Here is a 20453-nt window from a genome sequence, read left to right on the forward strand (position 1 = left end):
CCTATAACCCAATCCACTCACCCATCTTCAGTAAGATTTTCTAAAACACAAATCAGATTATGTTAGATGCCTGTCTTGAAACCTTTAAACGAGTGTGCAATGCCTCTTGTCACATGGCCCTGCTGATCTCTCTAACACTCTCTCTCACCTCCCTTCCCAGGTATTACCATTCCATTAGGTGTCTCTGTTGGTGCTTCACCCCACAATGCCACAAAGGTTCTACCCACCCTCTTCTGCCTACAAACCCAACTTGAATTCTTAGCTGCAATCTTCCTTTCCTCTAGGAAAATTCTCTGACTTCTCCCCACAAGTACAATGGTCCCTTGCCTTTCTTATATTTCATATACATCTACAGTCTTCTATCTTAGTACTTACAACACTTTATGGCTTTTTATTTGCATGTCCCCTCTTCCTGCTAGGCTTTAAACTGTGCCTTATTGGTCTTTGCATCCTCAGCATGGAACATTTCTGCTGGTATGGAAAACAAAGTGCTACACATTTCAGGTGGCAATATTGTCATTCATACATTCAACAATTATTTATAGAGCACCTGTTGTGTGCCAGGCATTGTTTTTTAAGTGCTGGGAATATATTAGTGACCAAAACAGAATAAAATTACTCTCCTGTGGGGTGGGTTCAAATTCTAGCAGAAGAGACAGAAATAATCAGTAAACATAATAAGTTTAGAGTATTTTGAATATGATATGTTTTAAAAAATAGAGTAAAAGTGGGGAAGAGATGAGAGTATTGCAGTGGAAGAGTGAATTGCAATTGCAAATTGGTGGTCAAGGACGTCCTCATTGACAAGTGATGTTTTAGTGACTGCTTAAAAGACCTAAAGGATTTAGACAACAGAGAAAGAATATTCAAGAGGGAAGAGATCTACAAGAGCAAAGGGCCTACCAGGAGATCATGCCCAGCGTGTTTCATGAAGAGCAAGGAGGCCAGTGTGACTGGAGCGAAGTAGCAAAGGGGGAAAAGCTATGAAAACTTCTTAGCCATAACTTTTTTTTGTTGTTGTTTTTAGCTTTTATTGTGATTTAGGTGAAAGTTTACAGAGCAAATCAGTCTTCCATTCAACAATTCATACACATTTTATGCTACTGATTGTAAACCCACAATATAACAGCACTCATCATATTTCCTCACTATATTTTCTATTTCCATTGGGAATATATTGCTCTTTTGATCACAAATGGTTAATTGTTCTAAGGAGTGTGTACCACCCTAATGCTATTGTTCACTTTATAGATCTGTGCAATTATTTGGCTGAAAGTTGAGCCACGGAGATGATTTCAGTTCCAGGCTTGAAAGGTGACTAAGGGTCATAGTCTCAGAGAGTCCAACAGTCTCCATCCAATCAGTGAACAATAAATACCTTGAGGGACTGAATCACTGGGGGCTCAGGACCTAGTCTTGGGGGCACATAAAGTTCAATTGGCATAACATAGTCCAGAAAGACAATGTTTTACATCCTACTTTGGTGAATAGTAACTGGAGTCTTAAAAGCTTGTGAGTAGCCATCTAAGGTACAACTATTGGTCTCTCCCTGTCCAGAGAAAAGAAGAGTGAAGAAAATAAAAGATGCAGAGCAAAAATTAGTCCAAAGCCTCCACAACCCTGAGACCAGAAGAACTAGATGGTGCCTGGTTACAACTGCTGACCACTCTGAAAAGGATCACAATAAGAAATCTTGGATAGAGTGAGAGAAAAATGTGGAACAAAATTCAAAATGACAAAAAAGACCAGTCTCACTGGTCTGATAGAGACTGTGGAACCCCTGAGACTAAGGTCCTTAGAAACCCTTCAGGCCCAGAACTGAACACACCTCATCTCAACTTTTAGTCAAACAATAGACAGGGCTATAAGGTGAACAATAGCACAGAGAGATACTAATTCCTTAGAACAATCAACAATATGCAATCAAAAGGGAAGCATTTGCCCAGGGATAAAGCACAAGAGGCAGGAAGGGATAGGAAAGAAGTTCAAATGGCAACAGGAAAAACAAGGAGGAAGTGAGAAGAGTGCTGTTATTTTGTAGAGATTGCAGTCAATGGTCATGAAACAAAATGAGTATGAATTGTTGAATAGAAAAGTAATTTGCTCTGTGAACTTTTACCCAAATCATGAAAAAAAAATTGTTAAAAAAGAAGAAACACCAAAATGGTAATAGCAATTATCTGAGTGATTAATTCTATGTCTTTTCATTTTTATTTCTTGTTATTTTCTATAAAGAACTTGTCATATATTTATGATTAGAGCAAAGAATAACTCTTAAAAAAAAAGTATTTCTGAAGGTCTGAGCTTAGGAGATGATATTGTCATGAGGAGATAAAGTGAGCTACAAAAGAATATGAAAACAAATAAATAAATAAGTTGCTATTTTGGGCCTATATGTGCAGGATCAAGACTGTTGTTGTTGTTATGTGCGTCGAGTTGGACCCGACTCATAGCAACCCCACTTTGGGTTACCGAGGCGGTATCACTACAGAAGTAGATTGCCCAACCTTCCTTCTGAGGAGTGGCTGGTGGGTTTGAACTGCCAGCCTTCTGGTTAGCAGTCAAGAACCTTAGGCACTACGCTACCAGAGGGTCAAGACTAGGAAGTTCCAAAATATGTCCATGTCTGATAGGCAAGTCCAACCAGTGATCCTCCAGAAAAGAGGGACTTTGAGGATGGCTCCTGGAGTAAATGTCCCTGAGTCACACATCAGCAGTGAGGGTGGGAAGAGCCTTTACTCATCACTCTTTCATTTAATCATCCCCACAACTGGGAGTGTCTGTGTCATTATTATGTCCAGTTTTCAATGGAGAAAACAGAAGACTAAGACAGCAGAAGGACCAGACCCAAAGCCACAAAGTTGGTAGGTGGCAGAGTGGAATTCAACCTTGGTTTGTCTGCCTCATGCCCACCACCTTCCCCTTCATCCTTCTGCCTTGTGAGCATCAGATGGAGATGCCCCTCTGAGGAAGTGTCACTAGATAGAGGTCATGTCCCCCAGCTGGGCTACACCTTAGCTCAGTTAGAACATTTCTGAGTCACCAGGGACTATTCTAACTCCAGAGACTTTGTGTAAACACAACAGACATTAGAGGATCATGGCGTGTTACGAAATTCAGAGGTCTCTGTGTTTTTCTCTCCATCCTAAATAAACAGTAAGGATTCTAATAAGCCCCCAAAAGGGAAATGAAAATCCCTAATCCCTGGGATTTTCCACAGCTTTGTGGTGAGAGGAAGGCCTGAAAGCGTGCTCAGCTGAGCTGTGTGTTCTGACCTTTCCTCTAAAGCTCTGTTTACTTTCAGAGAGCTCAGGAAGGGCCTACAGACGCTGCTTGGCTCAGGGTACGTGGCAGATGTGGGAGAACACCACGGATGTTTGGCAGGATGAGTCAGAATGCGCCGAGAACCACAGCTTCAGGAAGAACGTGAGTCTTCTGTGCCTGGTGATAAGGCACTGGGGGCCCAAGTTACTCTCTCCTGGGGCACCTGAGGGACCAGCCATCTTTGGGGCCATGCAAAGACCCTTCCCTCAGCTTGTCTGCTCCAGACGTGGCTAGGAAATGTCCAGGGGCACACAGAGCAGCAACTTTTGTGTCATGCCCTAAATTTCTTCTATTAAACCAAAGGAGGGGAAAAACAGTTGCCATGAAGTCACCTCTCACTCATTGCAAGCCCGTGTGCTTCAGAGTAGAACTGTGTCCCACAGAGTTCTCAAGGCTATGACTTTTAGAAGTAGATTGCCAGGCCTTTTTTCTGAGGCATTTCTGGGTTGATCTGAACCATCAAACATTTGGTTAATAGCAGAGCACTTAACTCTGCTCTATTCAGGGGCTATGTGGGGTGAAATTTGAAATCCTAAGGGAAGTCAGTCTTTCAGCATGGATCCTAGTTTTTGCTGTTGTTGTTCTCTGCTTAAAATACCTTTCTCCCTGCTTTTCTATGGCTGTCTCTTTTTCATCATTCAGGTTTCAGCTCAAATGTCACCATCTCAGAGAGGTTTTACATAGTCATTCAATCAAGACTGGCCTCTCTAGTCACTTTCTACCTCACCCTGATTTATCTCCTCCATAGCAAGGAGCTCTGGTGACATAGTGAATAAGGCATTTGGATGTTAACCAGAAGGTTGGTGGTTCAAACCCACCAGCTACTTTATGGGAGGAAGATGAGGCAATCTACTTCTGTATAGATTTATAGCCTTGGAAACCCAATGGAGGTCTTTGTGAGTCAGAATCAACTGGATGGAAATGGGGTTTGTTGTTGTTGCTTCATAGTATGAGCCAGGAGGCAGTAGCAGGTCAGTGGTAGCATTCTCACCTTCCATGTGGGAGTCTTCTTCAAAGTGTTAAAAAGCAAAGCTGTTACCTTGAGGACTTAAGATGTATCTGAACCAAGCCATGGTATTTTTAATCACCTCATATGTATGCAAAAGCTGGACATCAAATAACGAAGGCTGAAGAAGAATTGATATCTTTGAGTTATGGTGTTGGTGAAGAATATTGAATACAAAATGAACTGCCAGAAGAATGAGCAAATATGTCTTGGAGGAAGCATAGTCAAAATGCTCCTTAGAAGCAAGGATGGGGAGACTTGGTCTCATGTACTTTGGACACCTTATCAGGAAGGACCAGTCCCTGAAGAAGGACATCATGCTTAGTAAAGTAGAAGGTCGCTGAAAAAGAGGAAGACCCTCAACAAGATGGATTGGCACAGTGGCTACAACAATGTGCTCAAACCTAGCAATGAATGTGAGGATGATGCAGGACTGGGAACTGTTGGTTCTGTTGTACAGAGGGTGGCTATGAGTCAGAACTGATTCAATGGCACCTAACAACAACAACATGCAGGATACTGAGGTTCAATTCCCAGCCAATGCACCTCGTGCACAGCCAGTATGTCACTGGAGGCTTGCATGCAGCTATGATGCTGAGCTCTGATGGCATATTACCTAAGGCATTTGACTGCTAACCAGAAGGTTGGCAGTTCAAACCCACCAGCCACTCCTCAGAAAAAAAGATTGGGCGACCTACTTCCATAGAGATATCACCTCAGAAACCCAAGGAGGGGTCACTATGAATCAGAATCAGCTCGATGATAGTGAGTTTGGTTTGATTTTCAGTGCAGCTTCCAGACTAAGATGGACTAGGAAGAAAGGCATAGTGATTGGCTTCCGAATATCAGCCAATGAAAACCTGGTCTGAGCAGCAGTCTGTCCTGGGGATGGCACAAGACCAGGCAGCATATTTTTTATGTTGTCATGGAGTCACCATGAATTGGGGGCTGACTCAAGGGCAACTAACAAGAATAACAACAATGTATTACCCTCTGAAATTCTCATGTGTTGGGTTATTTGTTATCTGTCTCTCTCACTAGAATGTAGGTTCAGTGATAGCAGGAAACTTGAGTGTCTTCAGTGAGGCAGGATAGGGTCAGGCAGCCCACCCAACTTCATATCCACATTCCTCACCTGGATCCTCAAGCAAGTTACTTCATCTCTTTGTGCCTCGGTTTCTTCATCCATTGAATGGGGATTGTGTTTACTGAATGTGATAGTTGTGAGGATTTAAAAAGCTGATAAACATAAAATTTTTAGGAGAAAATCTGACATGTAGTAAGCATACCCTAAATATGAGTTTCAGTTCTGTTGCCAGGGTCTGGTGTAAGAACTGGCACCTCACAGCTGCTCAGTATATGTTTTGTGGGATACACAAACAAATCTACACTTGAGACTTCTCTCTGCGTGTTTTCTTTCCAGGATTCTTCTCTGCAGTCCCTTGAGCACAACCTGCTCTTCACTTTCTCATTGGGCTCTTGCTCTTCTCCCTAAAGACTTCCTGTTTGTCCAAATTCTGACCACGTCTCTTCAAGGTGAAGTGCAGGAGACAGCATGGAACAGAGGGGAAGTGTTTGGGAATTAGACAGTTATCTATGGCCACATTTTGGTTTCTTTCATTCAGATAATCAGGCCACAAACATTAATGAAGCACCTACTAGGTGCTAGATTTTTGCACCAGACACTAGAAATAAATAGTAAATAAGACACTGACACTGCCTTCAAGGAGCTTAGTCTCATAGGCCTGGAGGAGAGTGAACAGACTGATGAAGGTTATGATGGTAGAAGTATAGCATGCAAGGGGGCACAGAGGAGGGGAAACTTACCCAGATTAGGGATTAGGTAAGGCTTCTTGAATGAAGCAACACTCAGCTGAGCCATGAAGGGTGAGGGAATAGCCATGGGAATCATGAGAGCAAGAACATTCCTAACAGAAGGAACACATACTCAGAGTCAAAGAGCCTGTGGATGGCTGTGGGGCAATTTTAAGTGCTGCAGTGTAGGTGAGGGTGGGACATGAAGAGGAAGATAGTGCTGAGGTGGAGAGGTGGGGAGAGGTTCTATAATGAAGGCCTTCTGAGCCACATTAAGGAGTTAGGACTTTGTCTTTCAAATGGAGGAGTAGACTTTGAAACAATCACTCTAGGAATGTGGAGAGCAGCTAGGAATGGGGCAAGGCTGGAGGCAGAGGGACCAGGCAGGAACCACATCAGTAACTCAGCCCAGTTATGGGGAGAATGCTTGTGAAGGTGGAGAGAAGGAGAATGGATCAGGGCTTCCAACCAGTTCAGTTTGACCCCCTGCCAAGAATGTGCATTTCTAAGGTTGGGCAATCTACTTCCATAGTGATACTGCTTGCAAAACCCAAGGAGGGGTCATTATGAGTTAGGACTGACTCAGGGCAGTGAATATTCTTTTGCATGTATGTAAAAGAATCACCTGGCAATCTGGTTAAAATATAGATTCTGATACAGTATATTTGGGTGGCTGTGGGTCAAACCAGAATGAACAGATTTGAAGCCCTAGAATGGATTTACAGTTTACCTCAGAGGGAAAGGGTAGAACGAGGTGCTGGTGCCAAATGAGAGAGCATCAAGGGTAACAAAATCTCAGGTTTCTAGTTGGACTAGTGAGTAGATTTGAGATGCCCTTCATTGATATGGAAGGCAGCATGGTAGCGCAAATGGTTCAGTGCTTGACTGCTAACCATGAAGTTTGGCAATTCAATCCACCCAGAGGTACCTTGGAAAAAAGCCCTGGTGACCTTCTTCCAAAAAGTCACAACCATGGTGAACAGTTCTACTCTGAAACACATGGAGTTGCCTTAAGTTAGAATCCACTCAGTGGCAACTGGCTTGATTTTGACGTAGTTTACTGATGTGGGAACACAGGAAACATCTTTGTCTTTGACCTCTCCTAGGCTCTAGATAGGAGCTCTGGTGGCAGTGCCTAAGGGATTTGACTGCTAACCAGAAGGCTGGTGGTTCAAACCCATCAGCTACTCCTTGGAAGGAAGACTAGGCAATCTAAGGTTCTAGATAGTTCATTACCCAATTCTTTGCCTTGACTTGATCCTACAAACCTCCATCACCCCTCCCTCAACTGTGGCTAATTTCTTTCATGCTTTGTTAGATTTTGAATTTGTTTAATCTTCTTAAAATCATTTTAATATTTTCCTGTTGAATGCTAAGGATACTTTAATAAAACTTGAGGACAAGGGAAGGCAAGGAATTCAGTTCTGTGTGAGTTAAGCCACATAACTTTTCCAAGCATCCATAAAACGGGGTTGACAATACTGACTTTGCATTGGTCAGTTGTGAGGTTTGAAAGAGGCAATGAATGTTGAGTGATAAATCAATGCTTGGTATATGTTAAATGCTTGATCATTACTATTATTGCATTTCTTCTCTTCAGAATGTCTTCCCTGTCCCCCTATAAAAATTATATCCTTTTTCAGATCATCCCTGGAACAAAGACCTAGAGATCTGCTTCCATAAGGGGGGGAAAAAAAAACCTCACTGTTGTCAGTCAATTGTGACTCATAGAGACCCTTCCTTGGGTTTCTGAGGCAGTATCTCTATAGAAGTAGATTGCTCAGTACTTCCACAAAGATTACAAAAAAGAAAACCCCATGGAGCAGTTCTGCTCTGTAACACATGGTATCTTAGTTTGCTAGAGCTGCTGTCACAGAAATACCAGAAGTGGATGGCTTAACAAATAGACATTTATTTTATCATTGATTTTTGTTTGTTTTTGTTTGTTATGTAGAAGGTAGAATTCTGAATTTAGAACACTGACTCTAGGAGAAGGTTTTGTCTCAGTTTCTGTAACCACAGCATTCGTGGGTTTCTTGATGATTTCCATCAAGAAATGGAATCTGCCTTTCCCCTCTTTGTCCTTGTCTCTCTATCTAATCTGCTCTTTTCTATCTCAAAAAGCATTAAGTTTAAAACACACTCTACACTGATATGGCTTCATTAACATAACAAGGAAAACCCTATTCCCAAATGGAATTACACCACAGGTATTAAAAACAAAAACAAACAAACAAAAAACCTCACTGCCTTCAAGTCAATTTTGACTCATAGTGACCCCCTTTGGGTTTCCAAGGTGGTTAATCTTTATGGAAGTAGATTGCCCAGTCTTTCTTCTACAGAGTGGCTGGTGGGTTTAGTTTTCTTTATGTTGAGGTGTAATCTGTACTGAAAGCTGTAGCCTTTGATCTTCATCAGTCAATACTTCAAGTCTTCTTCACTTTCAGCAAGCAAACTTGGGTCACCTGCATACCGTGTATGGGTGATCCTCCTGGTATTTGAAATACCAGTGGTGTAGCTTCCAGCATCACAGCAACACACAAGCCATTACAATATGACAAACTGACAGATGAGTGGTGGTTGGCTTTCTTAAATCTATCATTATTTTCCCATCTGAAAAACTTTACATTGGATTCTCCACATCTGCATGGAATTTCTTCCAATTCTCTTTTTAACTTTAATATCTAATCTAGATTGACAAAATTATACAGTTTTACCATGTGACAGATCACATCTCGACGGTATTTAAATGACACCTGTGGTTGGGTTGGATTCAGCATATCTTAAGAATTGGTCTGACTTTTGTCATAACCCTAAAGTCATGTTAATTGTTTGCCTTGAATTAGGCAGATTATATATATTTCTTGACTTCCCTCCTGTACTGTAAGCTGCTTGAGGCCAGTGTAAAAGTCATAGCCATATCTGAACTCCACAATCCCCACCCTTGGCATAGTACTATGATGCACAATAGTCTTTACATGTAACCCACTACCATCAAATTAACTCCGACTCATAGTGACCCCCATTGGGTTTCTAAGGCTTTAAATCTTTATACAAGTAGAGTGCCTCATCATCCTCCATGCCTTTATATAGTGTCTCATTTCTGTCGAGTCATATCCAACTCATTGTGACCCCTCCTTGGGTTTCCAAGGCGGTGTCACTATGGAAGAAGATTGCCCAACCTTCTTTCCGAGGAGTGGCTGGTGGGTTTGAACCACCAGCCTTCTGATTAGCAGTCAAATGCCTTAGGAACTATACCACCAGATCTCCTAAATACTGAATGGTTGGTTTCACTGATTTTGGTTCCATTAGTCTGTAGTGGGGCCTTGATATCAATACTGGTTTCTAACATTCCTCAGGTGATTCTAATATGCAGCTAAGATTGAGAAACAAAGTTCACTAGCAATTTATCAACACATGCAGAATGCCTGGTTGCTTCCTTTGGGCTTAGTCTATACTACCTCCATCCCCAAGTCAGCAGATGGGACAGCAAGACAAGATTTGGAAAACTGCACTTTCTAAGACAGGAAGCAGAGATTTCTCTTTCTTGAAAACTGAGAACAAAGGCATCACTTCCTCCTCTCTGCAATGGCCATATTTCCAAGAATTCAAATGCTTAAAAAAAAAAAATAACTTCTGACCATGTTTACCTGTGTTTCTAACAGAGGGTTGAAATTTTGCCCAAAAAAGACCAGTGTTAGTAAATCTTTGCCCTTCAGAGTTTTGGCAAACAAAATAAATTATGGTTTTCCAACTAACGACACACTGGGGGTCCTTATCTGTGTTAAATGGCATTTCTTAAAGGAGACAGAGTTTGTGTATACATCCATGTGCACACAAACATTAATAAGTATGTTTAGATTTTTCAGTATTGACTTGTGTTTATTAATATGGAAATAAACTGTTATCTTGACTTATTTCACATTAAAACTTTCCTTGCCCTTCGAAAAAGTGCTTTCTATTCTCAAATCTCAAATACAGAGTTTAATTGACATTATATATATATATATATATATATATATATACCATATATAATGCAATACATATTTAATGACAATTTTAATTTTCAATATAATGTATAATATATATCAATTTATACATGTATATAACTTTTCTAACATTTTATTTAGAAATTTTCCAACTTGTAGGAAAAATGAAATAATTATTATGAACATTTATATATCTTCTAGCTAGATTCAAAAATCTATTAACATTTTGCCATATTTGCTTTTTCTCTCTTTCTTTCTGAAGTATTTTAAAGTAAATTTCAAACAACATGAGCTTTTCTCCCTGAATGTTCATCTTGTACAACCTAAAATTAAGGATAGTATTCCATATAGTTCCAATACCATTATCCCAAGTAGGTAAAATTAATAGTAATTTTATCCCGTATCACGTAATGTTTCATACATATTGAAATTGCCCCAGTTATTCCCATCAAAGTTTTATATCTTCTTTTTTTTCCTGAACAAGATCTAATCCAAATTTATATATTACATTTAGTTTTATATCACTTTAGTATCTTTTAATCTAGAATAGTCTCCACCTCCTTCTTTTTCTGCCATGACATTTGCTTTATGAAGAGACTTTTATTGCTATATGCCACTGAGTTGGCCCTGATTCATAGGGACCCGTCCTTGAGTTTCCGAGGGTATCATTATGGAAGTAGATTGACCAACCTTCCTTCCAAGGAGCTGCTGGTGGGTTTGAACTTCCAGCCTTCTGGTTAGCATTCAAGTGCCTTAGACACTATGCTACTAGAGCTCCTTATGAAGATACTAGGAAAATTTTTTTTGTAGAATAACACATCATGACCAAAACATTTGAAAACTAATTAATGTAATTCATTTAGATTAACAGACTTCAAAAAATAAAAGCCACTTAATCATCTCATTCCGCTACCATTGCCATTGACTCAATTCCAATTCATAGCTACCTCCATTGGATTTCCAAGGCAGTAAATCTTTTTACAGTAGATTGCCCCATCTTTCTTCTGCAGAACAGCTGGTAGGTTTGAACTGCCAACCTCCTAGTTGGCACTGTGCCACCAGAGTTGCTTAACCATTAGATGCAGACAAAGTATTTGACCAACGCTAACAACCATTCAGGATAAAAACACAGCCAATTAGGAATGGAAGGGAACCTCAACTGGACAAAGGTGTCAAATAATGGCTTCCTATATCTAACCCTGGGAGTTCTGGTAGTGTAGTGCCTAAGGCACTTGACTGCTAACCAGAAGGCTGGCAGTTCAAACGCATCAGCCGTTCCTCAGAAGGAAGGTTGGGTATCTACTTCTGTAGTGATACAGCCTCAGAAGCCCCAGGAGGGGTCGCTATGAGTCAAAATCGACTTGACAGCAGTGATTTGAGCAGGTAATTAGGGCTAACCATGGATTCTTGTACAAAAGCTATTTAGAAACATAATCTCAGTAGTAATATACATGATAGATTGGGTGAGAAAATTCTACTCCATTAGAAAATCACATCTAATAACAGAAACCCCAGAAAAACCCAAATTCACTGCCATTGAGTCAATTCTAACTCACAGCAACCCTATGCTCTGTCTACAATCAGGCTATCTTGGGACTCTAGAGGGCATTAGTGGTAGAATTCTTTATTTTTATTATTATTTTTTATTGTGATTTGGATGAAGATTTACAGAGCAAATTCACTTACCATACAGCAGTTCACATATACTTTGTCTCATGACATTGTCCACAGTTTACCACAATACAACAGCTCCCCTCTCACTTCCTCCCTGTAGTTGTTACCTCTTCCCAGTGTCCATCCCTCCATGCACTCTTGCCCTCTGAGCTGTCTCCCTGTGCATAAGCAGCCCTTCTTTCTCCCATGATTGTTCTCTCCAAGGAGTGTATCTACCTTAGGGAAATGTTCAACTCATATGCCTGTCTTTTGTTTGGCAGGAAATCACAGGTGTGGGTTCAATTCCAGACCTGAAGGGCTGCTAGGGGCCATAGTCCTAGTGGTTCCACCATGCTCTATCGGACCAGCAAACCTGGTCCCCTCTTTTTTTTTTTTTTTTTGTTCGCCAAATGCTTTGAGTTTTGTTCCACATTGTTCTCCCTCTCTACCCAGGATCTCCTACATAGATCCCCTTCCAAGTGGATGACAGTGGTAGCTGGGCACTATCTAATTCTTCTGGTCATAGTCATATAGGCTCCAGATCAAATGGTGTACCAGTTGCTAGGACTAATTCTTTCCATGAATTTTGGTTTTCTTCATTCTTCCTTGCTCTGGACAAGGAGAGACCTATCATTGCATCTAGATGCTAGCTTGCTAGCTTTTAAGATCCCAGTTGCTACTCACCAAAGTAGGAGCTGAAACAACATTTTCTATAGTATATTATGCCAATTGAGCTTGATGTCCCCTGTGAATATGGTCCCAAGCCCACAACTACTTGATCCCTCTGGGTGACCAAGCAGTGACCACAACCTTGCCCCTTGTCAGTTTTACTATACAAGAGGTAGACTTCTTATCTTTCATATGGGAGACCCAGGTTCAATTCCTGGCCAGTGCACCACTTGTCTGTCAGTGGAGGCTTGCAAGTTGTTGTGATGATATAAGATATACTAGGAAGAAAAGCCTGGCCATGTACTTCTGAAAATCAGCCAATGAAAATTCCATGAATCACAATGGTTAGATCCCATTGTGCCATGAGTTGTGGGTGACTTGATGGCAGCTGACAACAATAGTCCCAGAACCCAAAGAAAATATCTCCATCTCCATAAATATGGCCCCATTCTTTAGAGAGAGTGATCCATAGACTCCAGGGACAGCATTCCAGGGACAGCATTTCAGGGACAAAGAGATTATTCTCCTTCTCAAGGCATCGCCTCTATGTTATTGTGACTCTTGGTGCATCAGTGCTGGTTTGTGAGTCCAGTCATGAAAGTGAGACCACTATAGAATCTTTGATCATGAAAACTCCTTGGCCTCTGAGATGTGCCAGGAAGCAGTTTAGGCTATCCAACATGGATATCAATAAGGATAAAGAGGGAAGGGGTTAAAAGCATTTGGAGAACCATGCCTAGATCCTCAGTGTTCCTGATCTTGGAGCTAGGTGGTGGTTATCATGTCTGCTCTTCCTCTGTGTTCAGGTAGAACATCAGGATTTGCTGTCGACCTTGCAGCTGATGTACACCGTGGGATACTCCTTCTCCCTTGCCTCCCTCCTCATGGCTCTAGCCCTCCTCCTGTTTCTTCGGTGAGTGGAACTTCTGTTCACATATGTTTAGGCATCATGCACCATGTAATTCTCTCATTGGCTACCTCTAGAAGGCAGTGTATCCGTAACAAATTATGGATAATACTGCAAAGAATGGGAATTCCAAAATACTTCATTGTGCTCATGGGGACTGTGTACACAGACCAAGAGGCAATTGTTCAAACAGAACAAGGGGATACTGCATGATTTAAAATCAGGTAAGGTGTATGTCAGGGTTCTGTCTTTTCATCATACTTGTTCAATCTGTATGCTGAGCAAATAATCTGAGAAGCTGGACTGTGTGAAGAAGAACATGCATCAGGATTGAAGGAAGACTGACTAACAACTTGAGATATGCGTATGACACAACTTTTCTTGCTGAAAGTGAAGAAGACTTGAACATTTACTGGTGAAGATCAAAGACTAAAGCTTTCAACATAAAGAAAACAAAAATCCTCACAGCTGGACCAATAAGCAACATCATGGTAAATGGAGAAAAAATTGAAGTTGTCAAGGATTTCATTTTACTTTTATTCTCAATCAATACCCATGGAAGCAGCAGTCAAAAAATCAAAATAGTGTATTGTATTGGACAAATCTGCTGGAAAAGAGCTCTTTATAGTATTCAAGAGCAAAGACATCACTTTGAAGACTAAGGTGCACCTGAGCCAAGCCATGGTATTTTCAGTAGTCTCATATGCATATGAGAGCTAGACAATGAATAAGGAAGACTGCAGAAGAATTGATGCATTTGAATTGTGATATTGACAGAGAATATTGAATGTACTATGGACTACTAGAAGAACAAACAAACCTGTCTTGAAAAGAAGTACAGCTGGAATGCTCTATAGAAGCAAGAATGGCCAGACATTGACTCCCATATTTAGGTCACGTTGTCAGAAGGAACCAGGTCCTGGAGATGGATATCATGCTCGGTAAAGTAGAGGGTCAGTGAAAGAAAGGGAAGACCTCACCAAAAATGTAGACTGACTCAGTGGCTGCGACAATGGGCTCAAGCATGACAACATTGTGAGAATGGTGCAGGACCATGAAGTGTTTCATTCTATTGCACATAAGGTAGCTATGAGTCAAAACAAACTTGACAGCATCTAACAACAACAGAAGGCAGTGGAAGACTGGGGCGGATGATATCATATATCATCAGAACTGGAAGGGATCCATCCATCCCATTTTGCAGATGATTTCAGAGTTATAGGGATATCAATGGTCCAATGAGAGTCATTGAGTCTCCCCAAGTCACAAAGCTAGTTGCAGCACAGCTAGAACTTGAATCTGAAATCCTGATTCAACTTCTTACTCTTTTGGGTTATATAACATCCTGTGTGCCAAGGAGTCCCTGGGTGATGCAAACAGTTAATGCACTTGGCTGGTAATTGAAAGTTTAGAGGTTGAAGTCTATCCAGAGGTGCCTCAGAAGAAAGTCCTGGTGATACAATTCCAAAAAGTCAGATACTGAAAACTGTGTGGAGCACAGTTCTTCTTTGGCACATGTGGGATCACCATGCACCAGAGTTGACTTGATGGCAACTGGTTTGTGGTCTAAATCCTTAGTCACACCCACTACTACACATTCTTACCACACTCTACCAAAGACACTATTTTCACAGGAGAAATTAAGAAACTTTCCTAAGGCAATTAGTGAGTGGCAGAACTCAAATTTAAATCCAGGTCTTCCTACTCCAATTAGCTATCAATTTTTTGAGCTTACTCTGTGCCAGGCACAGTTCTAAGTACTTTACATGTATTAAGTATTTTGATTCTCATAATAAGTCTAGGAGAAATTAAAAACAAACAAACAAACATAAACTCACTGCCACTGAGTCAATTCCAGCTCATAGCAACCCCCATTGGGTTTCTGAGGCTGCCAATCTTTATGGAAGTAGATTGCTCCATCTTCTCTCTGCAGAGTGGCTGGTGGGTTTGAACCACTGGCCTTCTGGTTAGCAGCCAAATACCTTTCCATTAAGTCATCAGAGCTCCTTAAGTCTAGGAGATTAGCATTATTATAAACCTCATTTTATAGACAAGTTAACTGAAATATGAAAAGATGGAGTAACTTTCCCCAAACAACTGGTAAGTGATGGAACCAGAAATCCAAGCAGGAAGTTCAGAACCTGAGCATTTTCATTCCCTTATGTTATCTTTTGGGAGCTCTGGTGGCATAGTGCCTAAGGCATTTGACTGCTAACCAGAAAGCTGGCAGTTCAAACCCACCAGCCACTCACTCCTCAGAAGGAGAATGGGGCAATCTACTTCCATAGAGATACCACCTCGGAAACCCCAGGAGGGGTCGCTGTGAGTCAGGATCAACTCAACGGCAGTGATATTGTGTGTGTGTGTGTGTGGGGGGGGTTATATTATCTTTAAAGAGCACTGGTGGTGTAATGGTTAAAGCATTTGGCTGCTAACCAAAAAGTCAGCAGTTTGAATCCACCAGCTGCTCTATGGGAGAAAGATGAAGCTGTCTGCTTCCATAAAGATTTACAACCTTGGAAATCCTATGCAGCAGTTCTCTACTATGTCCTAAATGGAAGCTATGAGTTGGAATCAACTTGACGACAGTGGGTGATACTGTCTTTTAGAATCCAAAGCCTGAGTGCATTTTACTAATTCATGTTTTCAGAAGGCACTCAAATGAGATAATTAGGGACCCACTAAAGAGCCCTCCAAAGCTGTCTCTTTTGCACCAGCCTATTTAGTAGCATACCTGATCATAGTGTGGCTAAACGCACATTGGACATGGCTGTAGGAGATCTGGATGGAGACCTGGAGACCTGGATACTAATTCCAGAACAACTCCCACCTGGGCTCCACTAGCCTCAGGTATGGCCTTATCTGAACCCTCAATCTCAAGATGTTCTACAGCTCCTGGAGCAGAGTCATGATCTTCTACCACTTGGGAGAGCAATTCTTGAGCAATGGGAGAATTTCACAGCCTGAGCCCCCTGGCTGTTTATGACCTCCTCCACTCAACTTCCCAAAGTCCCAGAACCAGGCCAGGAGAAGATAAGTGCCCAGTCTAATGCAACACAACACAATGCACTCCCATGGAATTGGATCTGGCTTATATTGACACCTCACACCTTGGGTTTCCAAAGCATTATTACTACAGAAATAGATTGCCCAACCTTCCTTCTGAGGAGTGGCGGTGGGTTTGAACTGCCAGCCTTCTGGTTAGCAGTCAAATGCCTTAGAGCACCCACTGCCCAGTCTGGTAGGAAATAACTTCAGCTCAGCCTGAATTGACCAGGTGTCTATTTTGCCTCAGGTACTAGAAAGAGTGAGATTGAGTACTTAACATCAAGTAGCCCCCAGTCTAGTAAGAAGGATGTATAAATCATAAACACAAGGAGCTTTCTCAAGTCCTTTTAAGCAAGAGAATGTAGGATACACACTACATAGAGTACAGGTGGGTCTTTGAGAGCCCAGTAGAAAAGGTCCTTCAGTCTAGAGAATGCAGATGTGTAGTTTCACATCAGCTCATGTGACAAAGAGCCTCCATGAGGCTCCAGGTGGGTGAGAGAGGTAATGAGGGTTGACATTTACTGGACAATTATTTTGTGCCAGATCTATTATACATAAAGTCACCATGAGTCAGAGCCAAGTCAATGGCAACTAATAACCACAAGTATATGAGCACTTGACTGATTTAATCCTTCCACAACCCTTTGAGGTACGTGCACTTCAGAGGCAGTAGGGGCTTTGGGTGTCTAAACCTCAGATTAACTACTTACTTGCCATGGAATTTTGAACAGGTGATTTCATCCTTCTGCTTCAACTTCCTCATTTATAAAATCATGATAATACTACCTGCACATGCAGTGATTATGAGTAGGGATACTCACAAATAATCTGGCATGTTGAACATGTCATATAAGTGTTTTGCATATGAGGAAAAGGAGGCACAGAGAAGTAAGATCACACAACCTAGCAGTCCAGCCCCAGAGCCTACGATGAATTCTATTCTTAGTGATAGATGCACAGCAGTGGCATCACTAGGGTTGATGTCATCCAGTGTGGTAACTCATGGTATCACTTCTCCAGCCCCCTACCCCTGCAAGGCAAGCTAGGAAACCCCCCTGGTGGGCAGAGCAGCCTGATCCCACCCTGCCTTGGTGGCCCCTTCCCCTACTGCACCACCCCCTCCCCAGACTCTGGGGCCATTTTGTTGTCACTCTCTCTGCCAGTGTCAGAGGGTGTGGTCTGCACTCCTCACCCCCCTAGTTCGGTTTTCTCCTTGCACAGAAAACTCCACTGCACACGCAACTACATCCACATGAACTTGTTTGCATCTTTCATCCTGAGAGCCCTGGCTGTGCTAGTGAAGGATGCTGTCGTCTACAACTCTTATACCAGGAAGCCTGACAGTGTGAACGGGTGGATGTCCTATATGTCGGAGGTAATCCTCTTCCTCACCATGACCCTCCCACCTGATGGGTCAGTACTGGGAATGAGAGGACAAGGGGATGGGGTGGAGGAGAGGAAGTGGGGTATGAAGGGGTGTTAAAGATTTTCTGGTTAGAAAGGAAGCATGTAACTTAAGAAAACAGCACGTAACAACAACAACAACTGCAGAGCTGAACAGGACAGGGAGCTCAGAATGGAAGAATTCACTGCAACTGCTCTACATCATTGGCTAGGAAATTTCTTCTCTGAATGAAGGAGTGGGAAAAAAGTAACCTTTTTTAAAAAATTATTACTGTTTTCAAAAGCATCAAAGCTTTTTCCCATTGAAATTTGCATCTATTGAGGTTTTTTTTGTTTTGTTTTGTTTTCACTATTAATTCAGCAACCTGTTAAACTAACCTTTCATTCCTGGAATAAATCCAACTAGATTTTGCTATATTATTCTTTCTCTGTTGCTGCAGTCAGTTTGCTAATACTATGGGTTTTTTCTATTTGTTTGTTTGTTTGTTTCTTTTGCTTTGTTTTAGCATTTTCTCATCTACTTTCCTGAGAAAGATAAAGGCTTGTAATTTTCTTTTCTCGTAAGGTCTTTGTCATGTTTTAGTATCAAGTTTATGTTGACCTCATAAAACATATTGGAAACTGATCCCTCTGTTTCTGTTCTCTAGAATAATTTATTTAAAGCAGATAGTATTTCTTAGTTAAATGTGTAATAGAATATACCAGTGAAACTATTTGGGTCCAGAGAGTTTTCTTTGTTAGAAGACTTTTAACGATGGATTAAGTACGGGTCTCACATTCTGGTTGTCTAATTTTTTCTTACATCAGCTAGAGGACTTTGTGTTTTTCTAAGAATTTGTCTATTTCATTTAAATTTAATTTTTTTAAATTGGCATAGTATTGTTCACAATCTCTTTTTCTTTTTAAAATATTTTATTGTGTTTTACATGAAAGTTTACATAGCGAAATAGGTTTCCATTTAACAGGTTTTTCTGAACATTTTATTGTGGTTTGGGTGAAAATTTACAAAACAAATTACTTTTCTAGTCGACAATTTTATACACGTTTTCTTTCACCACATCAGTTGCAGTCCCTTCAATGTAACAGCATTCTTCTCATTTCCTCCCTGAGCTCCTATTTCCATTGGTCCTTCCTTCTTGCCCTTTCCTGTCTTCTGAACTTTGTTTTTGGACAAATGTTGCCCTTTTGGTCTCATATGGTTAACTCTTCTGAGGAATACATTCCTCACAGGTGGTATTGTTCACTTTATAGGTGTGTATTGTTTGGCTGAAAGGTGATTCTCAGGGGTGGGTACAGTTCCAGGTTTGAAGGGTGTATAAAGGCCATAGTCTCCAGGGGTTCTACCAGTCTCTATCAGACCGGTTGTTGTTGTTGTTATGTGCCACTGAGTCGGACCTGACTCATAGCGATCCCTCCTTGGGTTTCTAAGACGGTATCACTATGGAAGTAGGTTGCCCAACCTTCCTTAAGAACTATGCTACTAGAGCTCTATCAGACCATTAAGTCTGTTTTTTTGTTTGTTCTTTTAATGAATTCAAAGCTTTTCAAGTATTATTGAATCTGTATAGTGGTATTCTATTTTTCATTCCTTTCTGATATTATTTGTACTTTTCCTCTCTTTTTTCCCTTCATAGTACAGTACATAATCTCTCTTCATAGTACAGTACATAGTCTCTCTTTTTTTAAATTGTGATTTGGGTGAAAGTTTACAGAGCAAATTCATTTTCTATACAACAGTTCTTACACTGTTTCATGACGTTGACTGCAGTCCTCATAATGCAATAGCTCTCTTCCTGCTTCCTCCCTGTGGTTACCCTTTCCCTGTGTCTTTTTTTCCATGCATTTCTGCTCTCTGGGCTATCTCCCTGTGCAAATACTGCCCGTCTGATCTCCCATAGTTGATTATTCTAAGAAGTATACTTACCTGGTGTAAATGTTCACCATATATGCCTGTTTATTGTTTGCCTAGGAGCTCTGGTGGCATAGTCCCTAAGGCATTTGACTGCTAACTAGAAGGCTGGTGGTTCAAACCCATCAGCCACACCACGGAAGGAAGGTTGGGCAATCTACTTCTGTAGGGATCCTGCCTAGGAACCCCAAGGAGGGGTCGCTGTAAGTTGGGTCTGACTTGACGGCAGTGGGTATTGTTTGCCTGGAAGCCACAGGAGTGCATTCAATTCCAGGCACAAAGGGTGACTAAGGGCTGTAGTTTCAGGGGTTTCACCAGTCTCTGTCAGACCAGTAATCCTGGTCTTTTTTACAATTTTGAATTTTGTTCCCTATTTTTCTCCCACTCTATCCAGGATCTCCTACATTGATCTCTTTCTGAGTGGTTGACAGTGGTAGCTGGGTATCATCTAATTTCTGGTCTCATGGTCATGTAGGCTGAGGTTCATATGGTCCACTAGTCCCTTGGACTAATTGTTCCATGCATCTTTGGCAGGATGTAGAACAATGTTTTTGTATAGTATGTTATGCCAGTTGAGCTTGATGTCCCCCGCAACCATGGTCCCAAGCCCATGAGCCCCAACTCATTCCCTCAAGGTAGTTGGCTATGGCCAAGAAGTTATCATATTATATATATATTATCTATTATATATATATATATATATATATATATATATATATATATATA

At 41.2% G+C, this 20453-nt stretch overlaps 1 protein-coding gene across 1 annotated transcript in view; it reads left to right on the plus strand.

Moving 5' to 3' along the window:
* The window catches only part of GLP2R (glucagon like peptide 2 receptor), a 119231-nt gene that overhangs the window by 19379 nt on the left and 79399 nt on the right, over positions 1 to 20453 (plus strand). The window contains exons 4-6 of the mRNA XM_007948028.1: positions 3305 to 3426; positions 13263 to 13369; positions 17636 to 17789. Coding sequence (XP_007946219.1) covers positions 3305 to 3426; positions 13263 to 13369; positions 17636 to 17789 — 383 coding nt within the window. The remainder of the gene's footprint in view (positions 1 to 3304; positions 3427 to 13262; positions 13370 to 17635; positions 17790 to 20453) is intronic.

Source organism: Orycteropus afer, unplaced genomic scaffold, assembly GCF_000298275.1.
Source record: "Orycteropus afer afer isolate SDZICR_OR568_19922 unplaced genomic scaffold, OryAfe1.0 scaffold00199, whole genome shotgun sequence".
NCBI lineage: Eukaryota > Metazoa > Chordata > Mammalia > Tubulidentata > Orycteropodidae > Orycteropus > Orycteropus afer.